Source organism: Haplochromis burtoni, unplaced genomic scaffold, assembly GCF_018398535.1.
Source record: "Haplochromis burtoni strain Fernald_Lab_line unplaced genomic scaffold, NCSU_Asbu1 Contig_148, whole genome shotgun sequence".
Lineage (NCBI taxonomy): Eukaryota > Metazoa > Chordata > Actinopteri > Cichliformes > Cichlidae > Haplochromis > Haplochromis burtoni.
The window spans coordinates 112,007-129,549 of record NW_024582509.1 but is presented as its reverse complement, the minus strand read 5'-3'; the positions used below and the strand labels follow the sequence as shown (position 1 = coordinate 129,549).

Here is a 17,543-nt window from a genome sequence, read left to right as displayed (position 1 = left end):
TAAATTTTATGGCTAAGCCTTTGGCATTAATGCTATGATTTAATAAAATTATTTTTCTAATTAAAGTGAAAATTTCCCCAAACAAGAGAAATTTGTTCGCTTCATTTATCAAACGACATGCTCTGTTTGTGAAATGAAAATAAATGCCTGCTGCTGCATTCTGATTGGCGCAGACTTGCGTCAGCATCACCGAGGCCAAATCTGATTGGCCGACATCACATTTCGGGGCGTTGCATCTGACAGAAGGAAGTAGAGACGCAAGAAACCAGCTCGTTTAAGGGGGTGTTTACCTGATACTTACAAAATAAAATCTGTAATGTAATGCCGTTAAATCGCGAGCTGAGGAAGGATATGTCTTAATGTATTTCATACGTGAGTATGCTGTGCTTGTTTTTCTGGAGCGGACGTGTTTTTAGCCCGGCGTACACACGCTGGCAGCTGTAGCCTGTTAGCTCGATGCTGCTCCGTGTGCCTGTGTTGCCATTCAGCGCGTCAGATTAGAAAAATACACTCAATCAGCCGCGGTTAATTCTGTGAAGAGGCTAGCTCACTCAGCTGCCTACACCTGTCCTGTTTTCCGGTCCGGGTGAGGACGAAGCGGCGACGCTAATGTCTATTGATTTTTTTCTTCTTCTTTAGCATATGGAAATATCAGCAGGTAGCAGGTTAGCGCCAGTTGTAGCTAACATCGGAGCGCTGTTGGCGAAAACAAGGAAAGCGGGTTTAATTTGCTTTATTAGAAACTTCTGACAGGTGTCATAGTACACCTGTATACACCGATACTGGGTCTCGGTTAGTTAACTAATATGTAATACTATATATTACTGCAGCAAACTCTAAGCAGAGCGGAAAGTCCTTAAAATGAAAGTTTATTGTATGAATCAGCCAGGCAAAAAATAAAATAAAAAATTTCCTATAACTATATATTTGTAACCACCAACATGATGCTCTTGTTGTCAGAAATCTTTTGTAAAAGACCCAGATAGGCAGCACTTCAGTCAGCAGTATTTGTGCAGACCAGTAACGTAACGAACACATAAACACCACGTCACTGGATTTTACATTCATAAAGAAAATCAAGAGTTAGATGGTAAAACATCCAAAATTTAAACAAAGTTCGGGAAACCTAAATCATCAGAATATGTTGCAGTTTGAACAGACATCCTTAAAGTAACTGCCTCCAGGTCACATAAATGAATCCTCCCCCTGAGAATTTGTTAATATTTTTTGCAGCAGTTTGGAGTCAGAACGAGCTGAAAGTTTAATATTAATCCTTTCATCATCACAAAGCAAAGCAGCCTTTAAGATGGTAGAGGGAAATAAAGCATCAGTTAGTCTGCGGGATAACTGCAGACCTAACTGATGATTGCTGTGTTGATTCACTGTCTTAAGTCCTCCTGCTCGAGTGCATAATGTCCGGGGCTTTTAATTTATTCTCTGCCATCTATGTCCCTTGCAGCTGAGGCCAGGATTAGTGAGAGGACCTCTCATCCGTACGTTATCCACATGAGGAATGCTGGGAGCATGCAGCCCATGTACAGAAGAGACGCTGGAGTCTGGAACCAAACGAGAAGTCTTCTCTACAAGAATCTGCTCATCAAATGGAGGACCAAGCAGCAGAGCCTGCAGGTGCAGAAACATTTTATTTAAATGTGGCTGCCATCACCAGTGTGTGAATGTGTGTGTGACTGGATATGTAAAGCGCTTTGGGGTCCTTAGGGACTAGTAAAGCGCTATATAAATACAGGCCATTTACCATAAATCCAATAAATAACTAATGTTTCCAGAGTTTCTGAAACATGCGATTTTTACCATAATCTAGCAGCCTGATGTCGAGGTGTGTTCTGGTTTCTGGGGAAGTCTCGGCTTGTGTCACTAAGTCATTGAAAAGGTCGTGTTTTTACGCCTGTGTGCTAAAAGTTGAAGCCGCTCCATTGCTTCTTTCTGCTTTCTATTTCTGCTTTGTTAGAACATGCATTTTTTATTCAGCTTTAAGTTGCGTCTATGCATTTTTTATGTGCCTGTGTATCAGCTTTTCTTTTGACTTGGAGCTCTCTGGGACCGCCTCCATCTTCAACAGCAGTCAGGGCCGCCCTAAGCTCCGCTGTGAATAATACAGCCTGTTTATTTCACTCACAGACCCGCCGTTACCCCAAAGACTGGATTTGTTCTACATTTTTAGAATCTAGTAATCTGTTGCAGTGTTTTTGTGAGAAGTGGAGTTGTTCAACAGGAAACTTGAGCTTTAGTTGGGAGAAGAAAATGTTGACACCATATTTAGGTTGAGTTTTGTACACAGATGATGCCAAATTACCTAGAACATGCTTCACACTACATAATCATCTCTCTTCTCTGGTACTGTCTACCACAAGCCTCAAACTCTTGACATGCCCCCCTCTGAGTTCAGCCTTACAGGTTGTTTATCAATAGGAATATAATTTTTTTCTTTTTTTATCTCGCGGTTTGGTTTTGCAGTTAGAGCCGCTGCGTGCATGCAGTCATCAGTGAAAGCAATGTTTTTTCTCACTAAAATGTACCTGTAAATTCATTTCCTGTCCCACAGAGCATGAATTTTCACCAACTTTGGGTTGTAATGCTTTGGACATACACAAGAAAACCTATTTAAGAGACGATGCTATATCTGATCTGACCTGGGGGATATCAGGGTTTACTGAGCAAACTATTCACATTCCTTCTGTGTCCCTGTCTGTGCAGGAATTGATCCTCCCTCTGCTCCTGTTGGGGCTCCTGATACTCATCAGCACCCTGAACCCTCATGTTTACTATGGCGGCATCAGCACGACGGAGCTGGAGAGTGACAGCCACTTCTTCAAAGGCCTCGGCTACACACCAATCAGTAACATCACCACTTACATCATGGAAGAGGTGGCTCAGAATATGCGTAAGTCTGAAAACCATCTGCGGGGTTCTGTGTCCGTTAGGTTTGTGCAGAGGGTTCGAAAAGAGCAAACCGAGCATTTTTTCTCCTCCTTCAGTTATGCAGGATCGTCTGGAGATGTTCTCCAGTGAGGAGGATCTGGAGAACGCCAGCCTCTACGAGCCCTCCAGCTACGTTGGCGTCGTGTTCATGGACAGCTCGGCCACATCTTACAAACTCCGTTTCCCGCACAACCAGCTGCCTTTACCCAGTGACTACACAGAGTCTATTGGTAAAGCCTAATTATTGAAACTATTATACTTTCTCCCGCTTTATTTTTATGGATTGGCTCAACTTTATTTTAAATGGGTGCAAAGTTTCTACACTTCCCTCACAGTGACAGATCAGAAGCTCATTTGTGTTGTAGACTTGCATACATCTTCAGATGTGCTGCTAACTGCCTTTGAAAGAGTCCTTTGGTGTAAAAAAAAACCTCCATAATGAATCGTTTAAAGTACTCGTGCTGGTTTAAAAGAAACAGCAGTCAGTGGGGGCATTGCACATGATCTTGGTGGTAAAATCCTTAAATGAGTTATCATTGTAGCCCTGGCAGGGCGCAGCAATGCTCTGCTGTGATTGGTACTTATTCTTTTTTGCCCTGGTGAGTGCGTCTTGCTCTTTCTCCATCTGTAGGTGCCGCCCTTCTACTGCTGGAGTTTGTTTTTTTTGTTTTTTTTAAAGGGTTAAAGGCTGCTTACGTTGGGCGTTGGTGACTTATTATTTTGTTTAGTGGCCAACTTCTGGGTTTTCCTTTAGTTTTGCCTCCTTTAGCTCCTTTTTTTTAAACCCACTTTTTGTTAATCTCCCTGCTTCACCTGGACACTTAGGGGAACGTAACATGGACTAATAATTGTTATTATGAGGATGTTGAAGGGAAAATAAGTGGGAACTATCAACACTGGATCTGGCTGTCACCCAGAACATCTGAAAGCGTTTCCTCTCCATTAATCAGACATTGAAGGGAGAGAAAAAGTCGATTTAAACCTTAAACATGCTTCAGCTTTCTGGATCCTGACTTGTAGCTCTTTTGGTATGAAGGAATATAAAAAGATGGAAGAACACATGGAGCGGAGGAAGAGATGAACAGAACTGTAAAAGAGATGATTCCCTCTTAGAGCTGATGTGTGACGTGCTGTGGTGTTGTTTTATATTTCATACAGAAATGATCAAATTTAAAACAGAAGTGTTGAAATCTTCAAACTTTTAGCCTGGACTTATATTGATTCTTACACATTTATTTAGTTTTTTGGACTTAAAGTATATTTATTCTATTTTTACTATATTAGATTTTTAGATCATTTACTTTTGTTTAATCTTTCCTTGTATTATTTTATTGAAAAACTAGTTTAAATGTTATTTTATTGCTGTGATGTTTCATCTTTCTAATCTACTCTATATTGATGGTCATTGTATATTATTTGTTATGATTTATATTATATTGAATCACCTTTAACAAAGGTCCTTTACAAATACATTTTGATTGCTGTCGTTGCTTCGTCTCCTGCAGCCAGCTGCTTGTCGAGCTCTGTAAACTGCAGGGCTGCAAATTACTGGTACTCCGGCTTCATTCACCTCCAGTCTCTGATCGACGCAGCCATTATTCAGGTGAGACAGGCTGAAGCTCAGCTGCTACAGTGTGTTAACCACAGATGAAAAAAGTTTTAAACTCTTTTATCATCTTTTGTGCTCAGATGCAGACAAAACGTTCGGTGTTGAGCGAGCTCGAACTGAAGGCGGTGATGATGGGTCAGCCCGGCTCTGTGGAGGTTCAGAAGTTCCCCCACGCCCTCATCTCCATCTACCTGGTCCTGGCTTTCACGCCCTTCGTCACCTTCCTCATCGTCAACGTGGCGGCTGAGAAAGAGCATCGTCTCAAAGACACCATGACCATGATGGGGCTTTACGACACAGCCTTCTGGTGAGGAGAAACGGCTTCTGCCGCTGCACATTCGGACACTCGGACCAAAGAAACTCACGTTCATGTGTACGTGTGGTTTGACAGGTTATCATGGGGCCTCCTGTACGCTGCTCTGGTGACCACCATGTCCATCCTGATGGCCATCATCGCGACGTACACAGCGTTGTTTCCTAACAGCAACTTCCTTGTCATCTTTTTCCTCATATTCCTGTATGGAATATCATCAGTGAGTAGAGCTGGGATGGAGGGAAAGCAAAGAAATAAAGAAATAACATATAGCTGTGGCTATTTGATTCCAGCCTTTGTGTTGTTAGTAGTGAACGTTCGTTCCTCTCATCCATATCCTGACTCTGTTCCACAGATCTTCTTCTCCTTCATGCTGACTCCGCTGTTTAAGAAGCCCAAGTTTGCCAGCACGGTGGGATCCATGCTGACGGTGGTGTTTGGCTGCTTGTCGCTCTTCACCGTCCTCGTGAAGGATTTCCCACAGCCGCTGGTGTGGCTTCTGTGCCTGCTGTCGCCCAGTGCCTTCTCCATCGGCATTGCACAGGTACAAACACGCTCTGGTCTCCTCTGGAGTACTTTCCTGCTTCTGGAATAAATTAAATTGCAGCTTGTTGCAGTCCTCTCTCACCTCAGTGTTGATCCTGTTTTTGTTAATTTAATTAATTTAGATCATTTTTCTATTAATTGCATCATAAGTGATATTAGGTTCTTTCTGCAGCTTGCTAGAAATGTCAATATAATCTCTGCAGTTTTCCAGCCTTCATTTTTCAGAAAGATGAAGCTTTGTGCAGTAGATGCCACCGAGGCTGATCTCAGTGCGTGTTTGTCTAATATCTATTTTAGGTTGTTTACTTGGAGGCACAGGGAGACGGTGCTGTATTTTCTTCTCTGACTAATGGGCCTCATCCTTTGTACGTGCCGTTGCTGATGCTGGTTGTGGACTGCATCCTTTATCTTCTGCTGGCTACCTACCTGGACCAGGTGCTGCCTGGTAAGTGCAAAAATATTTGAACTCAGTGCGGTCAAACACTGGTTTTTGCCAGAACAAATCCAGCAGCTATTTACTTAGTAAAAGTGTGTTTTTTCTCTTTTACATAGTAGCAAAACAGCTGAAAATACAGAGTGTTTACCCTCTATTCCCCCATGTGTCATAAGGCCCTGCTGGAATTATTTTGGTTGTAAAATTAGCCAAAAATGTAAGATTTTCAGGAACCATTTGAATTTTCTCTTTAGTTCATGATTGGGGAACTCCAGGCCTCGAGGGCCGGTGTCCTGCAGGTTTCGGATGTGTCCTTGGTCCAACACAGCTGATTTAAATGGTTAAAATGACCTCCTCAACATGTCTTTTGGGCATTGAGGAAAAGAACAAGCTGAGATCCCACAGCAAGTTTGAAAAGCCCTCCAGTGGTGTGCTGTGCAGCGAGTGGGAAATAAACTGTCAGATGTTTCCTTTTTCTCCCACTGAGTGTGTGCAGCACTGCTCTGCAGATCCATCTGTACTTCAATTAGCGTTACACCACATTGATCGTGCTGCTTTAATTGACTGCAGCATTAAATCGCCCCACTGCTGGTCGAAGCTGATTGGGTTAGCAGTTCTGTTTGTTTTGTTTTGTGTTTTCATTTTGTTTTCATGATGATTTTCTGATACGCAGGTGAGTTTGGAATGCGGAGGTCCTTGGTTTACTTCCTGAAGCCGTCCTATTGGTCCAAACGCAGAAAGCGCTATGTTGAGGTGAGCTCGGTGTACGACACTGAGCTGAATGGCGCTCCTGGTGGGGACGAGTCTATCGAGCCGGTTTCTCCCGAGTTCAGAGGGAAAGAAGCCATCCGGTAAAAGCCTGAACTTACCAATATTTCATTTTATTCTTATGTCAGTGCTCACAGAGTACCTTTACTAAAAGTATGGATTCAGAGGACTGAGAGATGGAGGCTCTGAGAGCTTCGGGTAGATCAGCGTTAGGCTCAGCTGTGGCATCAGCTGAGGAGAGCCTGGAGGTCCAGCCTGTAACCTGAGAGCTGCTCTTCAACTGACTCCACTGCTGTGTTTACGCTTCTCTCCTTTCAGTTTCACTGTTTCTTCATTGCTCGCTCGTTTTGTTTCCAACAGCATCAATAACATCCGCAAAGTGTACAAAGAAAAGGACAACGTGGTGGAGGCTCTGAGGGGTGAGTGCTTTCCTATGATTATACATGTTGTTCAAGGTTACAGCATGAGTCATGTGAAGGTGCTGTATAATGTGGGCTAAAGATCCAACTGCAGTAGTAAGCAGAAAGCCTGATTTACATGGTTAGATTAGATATTTTTCCACATTCCTACAACGGACTGAAATAACATCCCGTATCTCCTCCTGTTTCTTTTCTTCTCCTTCTCAGGTTTGACCTTTGACATCTATGAGGGACAGATTACTGCTCTGCTGGGACACAGCGGGGCTGGAAAGTCCACCCTCATGAACATCCTGTGTGGGATCTGCCCGCCGACGAACGGCACGGCCACCATCTACGGCTCGCCTGTGGCAGAGATTGCCGACGCGTCCGAAATGAAGCAGCTGGTGGGAATCTGCCCTCAGTTCAACATCATCTTTGATGTGCTCACGGTGGAGGAGCACCTGAGGATATTTGCTGCCATCAAAGGGATCCCACGAGCAGACATCGACGCCGAGGTAAATGTGACGATCGAAATGTTCCCGCAGTGCAAAGTCTGAAACATTCTGACATTTATCAAAGTTAAAACATACATTTGAAACATGACATCAAACCTACCGGTGACAGCCTTCGACACCAGGGTTGATCGACGTTAAAAGGTGATTTGTAGTTCTTATAAACCAAATGTGCTTAAACTCGACGGCAAGCAGAAACTTGAACAGTGGCTGCGAATCTTGAGAAGAAATCTCTTTTCATCTTTAGCTGATGAAACCTATCACCACAGAGCTAATAACCCACAGAAACCAGGAAACTCTCAGCCAATCATGTTGCTGCACTGGCATATGCACAAACACACAGTAGTTTCATTTCCTATAATTTCAGGGTGTGTGGTAGCAAACGTCTTCTTACCATCCTAATCTGTGGTTTCCACAGCAAAGCTGTAGGTAGATTAGAAATGTTCTTTGCTAATCATCAGACTGACATTTGTTCAGTGCTCTGGGGGGTTAGACTGAAGACCCCGAGATTAATAAATGAAGCGCAGATGTAGTTGAAGTATAAGTTAGAAGTATGTGTAAGAAAAAGTGCTCTTTGTGAACAAATTTGCCACATTTTGGTGATTCTATTCATACAGTTAATATATCCAGTAAGTGATGATGCTTTAAATTAGATGGGAACATCAAATTTATTGTAAAGATGACTGCAGAGTTGCGAGACTTGCTTCTAGAAGGTCTTTAAATCCACTGTTTAAAAAGTAAAAATGACACACGGATGGGGTCTGCGTCTATTTTCCTTAAGATTTCGATTTCATAGAAAGATCTGGAACGTGGCTGAACTCCAGAGCATGTTGGTGTCATAGTTTTCATGTATGTGCATTAGTGCTTCCAGCAGGAGAATATGTGACATTCTTGAGGTTGTTTAAAAAGCTGTGCTTGTTGAGCCTTAGTGTGATGTTTCCTTCTACAGGTCACAAAGGTGCTGAAGGACCTGGACCTGGAGAAGATCATGACGGCTCAGGCCAAGAATCTGAGCGGAGGCCAGAAGAGGAAACTGTCTGTGGGCATCGCCATCCTAGGAGATCCAAAGGTACCTGTGTGCAATCTTACTTCAATTTTTCGAATCCAGACACCAGTCCTTCTCGGATAACGTGGGTTTGTGGTTGTTTCTGTCAGATCCTGCTCTTAGACGAGCCCACGGCCGGCATGGACCCCTACTCCAGGCACCAGGTGTGGTCTCTGCTGAAGAGTCGCCGGGCCGGCAGAGTCACTGTGCTCAGCACGCACTACATGGACGAGGCAGACATCCTTGCTGGTACGAATGCTCCTTGTTGTGTAAGATACACAAACCCACACTTTGGACTGGAAATATAGACCAGAAATTGTGCTTTATTCTTATCCTGGATGCTGGTATCTCAGGATCTTCTAGCTTGATCAATATTTTGATCAGGAGCTGGTGTTGCAGAAAATTTTCCGTCTTTTCTTGATGATGTTTAAAATAAAACCGTTTGACCGGATGAACAGTTTTCACTCAGGTTTGTTGTGTATGCATATTTTAAAGTGCTGCTGACATATGCTCCAGCTTGGTGATGTTATTCATCATGAGGTCAGCGCTGAGTTTTCTTCCTTGCTGCAGGAGAATTTCAAGGTGCAGAGGCGAGCAGAAAACACCAGCACAGCTTTATGTAACCGAGCAGCAGCTCCAGTTTTATGCTCGACCCATATGAGAACAAAGGTTTATCTCCATGCGAGTTGAAAACATGTCTGATTTATTTTTTTTGAATGTTTGTTTCTGCAGATCGCAAAGCTGTGATCTCTCAAGGTCAGCTGAAGTGTGTTGGCTCCTCTCTGTATCTCAAGATCAAGTGCGGTGTGGGCTATCATCTAAGGCAAGGACCCCTTCATTGACTCTTACAAGAACCCAAAAGGAATAATTAATTCGATTGTTTTTGTTATTGCTGAGTTTAGAACGTGTATTAACCACGGGCGTCTTTATCGAACTAGATTTAGATGTTTTTCTTCATCCTTTGCAGAATGTCTATCAGCGAGGCATGTGACGCAGAAAAGATCACGTCTTTGGTTAAGCAGCACGTTCCCAAAGCCAAGTTATCCCGACAGCACGAGGCGGAGCTGACCTTCACTCTGCCCTTCGAGAGCATGGACACGTTCCCAGGTTCGATTCACAGGAACGTCCGTCGGTCACATTTAAAAAAATCATGACACGAGTCGACCATACAGAGGTTTCCTTTGTGCGTGTTTGTTTTTTGAGCATTGAATTGTAGTGATTATATTTTTAGTTTACAGTCGGGTCACGTTTTTGCACATTTATCCTGACCTGATTCTCTGATAGCTGCCTGCTTTCTGTAGCAACACGCATGCAGCTGTGCACACACATGTACTCCTAAATGTGCCCATCAGCAGTTTTTGGTTTACCTGCCTTGCTTTGACATTGTGCATTGTATAAAAATGTTTTTAAAAATCATAACTCCAAAGCAATCGACTGCAAATAAAGCAATTTCTTGAACCTCTGAATCTGCACTGGGGCAGAGCAGAGTGATACTGGAGCAGTTGTTCCTGATCAAAGGGGAAAGTTTACTTACTCCTGGCCTTCATGGTTTCTTTAATATCCTTTAAAAATATCCAGACAGTATTTTAAAAATAGATTATGACTCCGTCATGATTCAGCTTTGACTGTGAGCCACGCAGCGCGCTGAGCGGTCCTGAATTCATCTTTCCTAGGCCTGTTCTCGGAGCTCGACTCTCAACCCAGACTGGGAATAGTCAACTATGGTGTTTCCATGACAACGCTGGAAGATGTTTTTCTACGTTTGGAGGCAGAGGCTGAAGTGGATCAGGCTGGTGAGTGTCGCCAAACTGACGATTGCTGCTGATTTCAGTTTTTCGAATGGAAAAAGTTTGCAGGAGCTCTGGTGTTGAGTAAAAGTCGTTTCATGTCTTCAGACTACAGCGTGTTTAATCGAGAGCAGGCGGACGACGAGTGCGACACCGCCTCCCTGGACGACACGGACCAGAGGCTGCTCACGTTCTCCGACACAAAGTCGGACGTTGTGACGGGTCACGCCCTGTGGCGGCAGCAGTTCAGCACCGTGGCGTGGCTGCACATGCTCAACATGCGCCGGGAGAGGAAGGCCTTCATTTACACGTGAGTGTTCTCCTTATTTTTCTTTATTGGCCAATTTCTTTATTTTGAAGATATCATGGGTAAACCGGGCTTCTTATTTATTACCTTAATACAATATATGCCTTTTGTTTTTGTTGTTTGTATGTTAATCTGTCATATGATGGACACACATGCTCCATCTGCTCCTGTAGCTTAGAGTTAAAGAACTGAATGACATCCATAGTTTTCTGCCTCTTTGTCCAGCCACAGAAATAGGGATGTGTTTTGAGGCTTTATTCCTCCCATTTATCGAGACTTTCCTGACTCTAACCTCCCCCTTCCTCTTCTTCCAGTCTGGCCTTGTTCCTGGTGTTTGTGGCTGCAGTCCTGGTTTTGTCGCTGGCCACAGGAAACATCCAGATTCACTCCTCAGACCGCCAATTTCTGCCAATTTACCTCCTCAGGAGGAACCAGGCGCCCCAGAGATACGCCACAAGCCTCCTGGTTCAGAACTCAACTGGTGAGTGTCACAGATACAAACACGGCAGCCTGACGGTTTCTGTGTAACTGAGTTAAAAGGCTTGTTTCACTTTCAGTGGGTTTTTCCCTGAATAAGACTCGAGATCTCAGCTCTATCACAAAGCACAACATGATGTAAACACTGTGATGAAGCATCGCACTTCTGCACGAGTGTGAAATATCCCACTAACCATAATCATTACAATATGTCCCGTGGGTGTAATTTAACCAACCTCCTTGATGTTGATTTGAATTGTTTTTATTGACACGTATGAGCTTCTACATGATGCAGTTTTATAGTTGCAAGCTGATTAAGCTTCCTCTGAGGGGTGTCTGGGCTCACGCTGAGTGGCAACAAACTCAGATTATGTCGAAGGAGGTCTGCCCATCTCTGCTTGGACCGCTGCCCCTGTGACGCAGCAGAAAATGGTTGTATGGATGATTTTAGCCGTGTCTTTTTCGTACCTGCAGGCTCTGATATTTCCGATTTCATCCACAACATCGAGTCTCAGGACATCAAAGTGGAAATGATGAAGCAGAGCGACTACATGGCGGCGGCTCCCCACAGCGCTGCCATCAACGTAACAAGATCCAGCAAGGTCACTTTAATATTGCATAGATTGAATTTAATTACTGATATCAGATTAGATGAAACTGGAGCACCTCCACCTACATTTAATGTGTCACGGTGCTCGTGTTGCAGCCAAAGTGCTCTTTGTTTGAGGGCTGCTGGCTCCTCTAACTGAGAGCTTTCTGTTTAGATGGAGTGCTGAGTTCATGATGCTGTTGACACTTTGTTTCATGTGTTGTTAGCAGGGTTTCAGATACAGCGTTGCATTTAACAGCACGACTGTTCACTCCCTGCCCATGACTGTCAATATACTGAGCAATGCTCTCCTAAGAGGTCTGAATGGGACCGGGCAGATCCGAACGTGGACCAAACCCTTTGAATATGTGAGTGCCTTTGACCAATATAGAGTCAGATAACAGAGGTCGTTTCCAAGACACTAAACTTTCCCTTTGTGATGCCCATCAGCAAATCCCTGATGCTACATCCTACGCGCTGGTGTACATAGAGGCGATCATACTGGGAATGCTGGCAGCTGGAATGCCGGCATATTTTGCAATGGACCACACTCGAGACCGAGAGGTAACCAGTTAGTCACAGAGATGAAAACAGATTCATCTTTTCAACAAAAGATTTAGAGGGAAAAAGAAACGTTGTCTGGTACAGTGAGAACATCGGGCCACACAGTCACATTTCTCGTCACTTCTGTGTTTTGTTTTGGGGGTTTTGTCCCCTTTGCAGATAAAGTGTCGCTCAACTCTGCGCATCTCTGGTCTCGTACCGTCAGCGTACTGGTGCGGACAGGCAGCGGTGGACATCCCGTTCTATTACCTCATCCTGTCCTTCATGTCCATCATCCTTTTCTCCTTCCACACCGGAAACCTGCTCAACTCCAGCAACCTCTCTGCGGTGGTGCGTCCAGCTGCTTAAAGACTTTATTCCTCTGTAATACAACACATACGTGACTTCATCTCATGGCTTCTGCCCCGCCTTAGGTTCTCTGCACCGTTGGCTTCAGCCCAGCCATGATTCTCTTCACTTATGTGTCGTCTTTCGGCTTCGCCCGAGTCCAAAGCAACAGGGATTTTTTCTCTGTCATCTCCATGATGGTGAGACTCAAACATGTGATCCTGAACAAGCCTGCTGCTGCTGTTTTTTCTTCTTCTTTCTTCTTCTTTTCTTTGTTCTTCACATGACAACAAAAATGCTTTAGATTGAAACCTTTATTAAAAATAAATAAATTGCTTGTACCTCAGGTGTGCGTCGTGTCAGCCTCGGTGGTTCAGTTGTCCTTCGTAAACAACAATCCAGCTTTGACAAGAACCCTGCACAACGTCTTGTGTTTGTTCAACCCGCTGTACCCTCTCATGGGCTGTCTCAACTGCATCACCAAGGTAGGAGCTCAGGGCAACAGCTGCTTTCTCTGTCAAGCATACAGCTGTGTTTTTCAAATAAATACACGATCATATATCATTGGGGCTGAGGCCGTTATTGGAGTCATGTTTGAGAGCATTTCTCCATTTCTCAGGCCACCTTCCTCCCGACTGTCTACGAGGAGAACTTCCTGTGGAAGAACCTGCTCATTTCAGTTTTAGCTGTATGTATCATACTTCAAGACGTGGGGGAAAATGTGATAAACAGATGTCAGAACTGTATTTAACTGTAACTGTGTGTCTGTGCTCAGCCCTATCTCCAGTGCATCGTTCTGCTTTTCCTGCTTCGCTGGCTGGAGATCCATTCTGGAGGAAGGACGATGAAAAACGATCAGCTCTGCAGGTGATGATCGCTTTCATAACTCTGATTACAGGAACCTCTGGTTTATTTATACTGAGGTTTATTGCTTTGATAAAGGTAGAGAAGTTTGTGAGGCTTTTGGAGTTACGCAGATCCCTGAACAAAATGTGGTCGCAACCGTTTTACTGCAGTAAAAACATAGGTTTTGATGCCTACATTAAATGCAGCAGATTGTTCTTTTAAAATGTTCACAGGATCTCATCCCAGTCCAAGGCCAAGGTGGAGAGGAACCTAGAAGAAGGCCAGAATGAAGACGAAGATGTCCAGATGGAAAGGGCCAGAGTCAAAGAGGCCCTCAGCTGTCAGTCCTGTGAAGAGGTAAATATTTATAATACATAAATTAAGAATGCTGTTGAAGTCCCTGGTCCCTGTTGAAGAGTCGAGGTGTAATAAAGATTAATTTAGCCAGGCGTCTTTAGTGTTTTGTTTCTCGTCGGTGATCTGAAGGCATTTTGCTCCTTTTTCTGTCTTTTCTGTGTCTGTTTAGAAACCGGTCGTGGTTGTGAGTAACCTGAAGAAGCAGTACAAGGGCAGGAGAGAAGGATTTTCTCTAAGCAAGAAGAGGAAGCTGGCCACAAAGAACGTCTCTTTCTGTGTCCGTAAAGGTACGCTTAGTCTTGCTGCTTTTTCTTATGCTGCGTGGTTCCCAACCGGCCGACTTCACCCACAGTCTGAATCCTACCCTGCTGTTTCCTCAGGTGAAGTTCTTGGACTGTTGGGCCCCAACGGAGCAGGAAAGAGCACCATCATGCACATGTTGGCAGGTGACACTGACCCCACTGCAGGCCAGGTACAGTAGGATGATACTGAAGCATTCCTCGGTCTGTTTATTTAATAATTTCAGTCATGTTACTCATGTGTTTAAACCAAGAAAACACTCTGAATCTTTGCTCGTCTTGGTCCAGGTGCTGCTGGGAGACTACAGCACTGAGTTTCGCTCAGTGGACAATCCTCTGGAGCACGTGGGCTACTGTCCACAGGTGAACCCTCTGTGGCCTCGGGTCACTCTGCAGGAGCATCTGGAGATCTACGCCGCCATTAAAGGCCTGAAAGGAGAGGACGTGCCGGGGATCATCAAACGGTAAAGTCTCGGTCTCATTCTCAGTACCGGTTTCCCCCTGACGTTTGACCACAGTGATTTCTATTTTTAACAGTCAGACAGTCAAAGATGATGTAGATCTTTAAATCTTTTCGAGAGAGAGAGAGAGAGAGAGAGAGTAAAGCTAATAACGGCTGTTGTGTGTCTGCCGTTGCTGTCAGTGTGGTGAATGCTCTGGAGCTGAAGGACCACTTACACAAACAAGCCAAGACTCTGTCTGCAGGACTGAAGCGGAAGGTGAGGAGACCCTCGGCTTGCCTATTAGTCTGCTCGATTATAATGTTAATGCTGTGTTTATCCTGCCTGATAATAAAGTATTTATCAGAAACCTGTTGGTGTTAACAGCAAAATCGACGTTTTACTCCTAACGAGTCAGAATATTTTAGCTTTTTAAGTTTCATTTTATTTTTCGCGGCAGTGGCGTTTAAACGTCTCACTTCAAATGTAAAAGCCTTAAATGTATGTTCTGTCATGAAACACATGAGGCACTTCGAATCTTTTCTGTTATAGGTTTACAGTGTTTGTATGATATTATTGTGTTGTATGTCTGCAGTTGTGCTTTGCCTTGAGCATGATCGGGAATCCGCAGATCGTCTTACTGGATGAACCTTCATCAGGGATGGATCCAAAGTCCAAACAGCGCATGTGGTGAGATGATGTTTTCCTTACAGAAGCATTTTTCTGCCTTTTTCTTGTTTCAAATGTGAAGCGCTGAAGTTCTCTCAAATAAATGTTTCTTTTCTTTCACTGCCAAATAATGTGTTTACTTTCATAAGCAATGCTACTGTTAAAAGAAGCGTTTCCTTCGTGTAGGAGGGCCATGCGAGCCGCTTTTAAGAACCGTCAGCGTGGAGCCATCCTGACCACTCACTACATGGAGGAAGCCGAGGCTGTGTGCGACCGCGTCGCCATCATGGTTTCTGGGCAGCTGAGGTTCGCTCCACAGTTGCTTTCTCGATAATTTCTCAAACTTCCGAGTCTCGGCATAATGCCTCTTAATGCTTGGTCTCTTTCCTGCAGATGTATCGGTTCCATCCAACATTTAAAAGGAAAATATGGCCGCGGTTACAGTTTGGAGGTGAAACTTAGAGAAGAGCTGACGGGGCTCCAGCAGGTGGCGCTGTTGCATAAGGAGATCCTACGAATATTCCCTCACGCCGCTCGGCAGGAGAGGTGAGCCCTGACCTGTCTGTGTCTGTGTGCAGTTCAGGGATGTCAGACTCGTTTTACAGCCCATTTTGATCTTAAGTGAGTTGGATTGGTAAAAATCCTTTTTCTGTCACATTTAATCCTTGTGCAGTTTCAAGTGTGTCTCAGTGTTTCTGCATGATAAAGAAATGCTGCTGTAGTTAATGAAAGACATCTGTGTGGCCACAATAGAAAAGCATAAATATCTCCAGAGAAGAAAAAAGCTGCAACTTTTCAGTCATTTAACTCTTCATTACTTGATGGATGGACTTTGGTGCAGTATGAATGAAAGTGGGAAAGGTGTTTATCAGTAGGACAAGCTGTAAAATTCTTTCAAAGACAGTCCAAAATGTATATCCTCATTCACGTTTACTAAACGTGTCCAGTGGGCTGGATTGTATATTTGTGATCATAAAGCCAGCGAGCACCGATGGCGGTGAAGAGGGCACCAGATGGGAATGCGGTCTCATAACTCCACAGCAGCTCGTCCAGCTGTGAAACCTTCAGTGTTTTCTTCCTGTAGATGGCTTCAGTTGATTAACACCTGTCTTTCTTCCACTTCAGCTACACAGTGATGGACACTTAATGAGTTCCCTTAAAATAACAGTTGGGAGTAGATATCCTGTGCTTTCACGTTTTTTCCGCTCAACGTGTGGGACTTGTCCGAGGTTGTTTTTGGGGTAGAAGTAAATAAAAAGCTTAAATAAAAATGTTAGAAATCAATAAATGAGGCAAAACATGAGCTTTTATGTGTATTTTCGTAGCTTATTATACCACTGATTAGATTCAGAGTCAAAACTAAAAGTCAACTAAGAGCGAAAAAAGAGAGGAGGAAGCATTATGGAAAATAGAGCTGTGGAAACACGGACGCGTGCTACTGCTCTGTGTGTCCCGGTTTAGTTCTGTATGTATGTGTGCTGTGTTTCCAGCTTTGCTACGCTGATGGTTTACAAGATCCCCATGGAGGACGTCCAATCGCTGGCCAAGTCTTTCTCCCAGTTAGAGAGCGGTGAGTGAGTGCTGACCCGTCGTTTCTCCTCCACAGCTCTGCTCTCTCTCCCGTGTACTTAATCTTCTTTCCTTGTGTCGTCAGCCAAGCAAACCTTCAACTTTGAAGAGTACAACTTCTCCCAGTCCACCTTAGAGCAGGTAGGCTTACAGGTCAGGCGGTCAGTTTGTACTTCCACTGGACCTCTGGATTCTTCACTCCAAGCTTTCCTTGTTTCCTTTTGTCCTGCAGGTGTTTATGGAGTTTGCCAAGGAGCAGGAGAATGAGGAGGACGAGGTGGGCTCCCTCAGCACAACTTTCCAGTGGCAGCGGCTGCGCCAGGACGGCTCCGTCTCGGTCAACCACACAGACAGCATCGTGCACCAGCTCTGAACTCCACCCGAGAGGGAGCTGCCCGGTAACTGACCAGAAAACCGAAACTGCCAGGCTTCAGCGCCTGAGGGCTCACGCCAGCACTGCCCCACAAACTGCACGCCCACCGCCTTTAAAATGATCGTCAGACCTGTGTGGGTGGAGGGGGCGGGCCTTGCATACACTGGGATTGACTGTGTGTTTGGGCTGTTGTGGCCTCTTCCTGTGGGAGCGCATGTGTGTGTTGCTGTCGTCCATCGGTGCTTTCTGATTCGCACTGACCGAGGGGCCTGCAGTCTTTCTCAGCACGCTGATGCCACACTTACTCCTCTTTCTAATGTTTTTTATCTTCACAGGGAGTCCGTTAAATGACGAAAAAAAAGCTATATATATCTT

The 17,543-nt window shown here is 44.5% G+C and overlaps 1 protein-coding gene across 2 annotated transcripts; it reads left to right on the top strand.

Annotated features, from left to right (window-relative positions):
- Positions 1 to 221: 221 nt before the first annotated feature.
- Positions 222 to 17,523, top strand: abca5 (ATP-binding cassette, sub-family A (ABC1), member 5). Of its 2 annotated transcripts, none has more exons than XM_005932188.3 (38): positions 222 to 372; positions 1,460 to 1,629; positions 2,716 to 2,902; positions 2,997 to 3,170; positions 4,446 to 4,543; positions 4,630 to 4,856; positions 4,941 to 5,082; positions 5,218 to 5,406; positions 5,706 to 5,853; positions 6,515 to 6,692; positions 6,970 to 7,028; positions 7,236 to 7,522; positions 8,469 to 8,588; positions 8,675 to 8,813; positions 9,297 to 9,387; positions 9,532 to 9,671; positions 10,238 to 10,357; positions 10,460 to 10,661; positions 10,973 to 11,139; positions 11,610 to 11,737; positions 11,955 to 12,092; positions 12,175 to 12,288; positions 12,448 to 12,618; positions 12,702 to 12,815; positions 12,963 to 13,100; positions 13,235 to 13,303; positions 13,391 to 13,482; positions 13,695 to 13,818; positions 13,988 to 14,105; positions 14,199 to 14,290; positions 14,406 to 14,581; positions 14,761 to 14,836; positions 15,153 to 15,247; positions 15,413 to 15,532; positions 15,620 to 15,772; positions 16,717 to 16,796; positions 16,881 to 16,936; positions 17,028 to 17,523. In XM_005932188.3, exons 1-38 carry the CDS (start codon positions 360 to 362, stop codon positions 17,166 to 17,168), a joined length of 5,046 nt encoding a protein of 1,681 aa, XP_005932250.1. In that variant the 5' UTR covers positions 222 to 359; the 3' UTR covers positions 17,169 to 17,523. The 2 variants fall into 2 exon arrangements, with proteins under 2 accessions (XP_005932250.1, XP_042080688.1); XM_042224754.1 differs by lacking the exon at positions 222 to 372 and adding an exon at positions 395 to 586.
- The last annotated feature ends 20 nt before the right edge of the window (positions 17,524 to 17,543 follow it).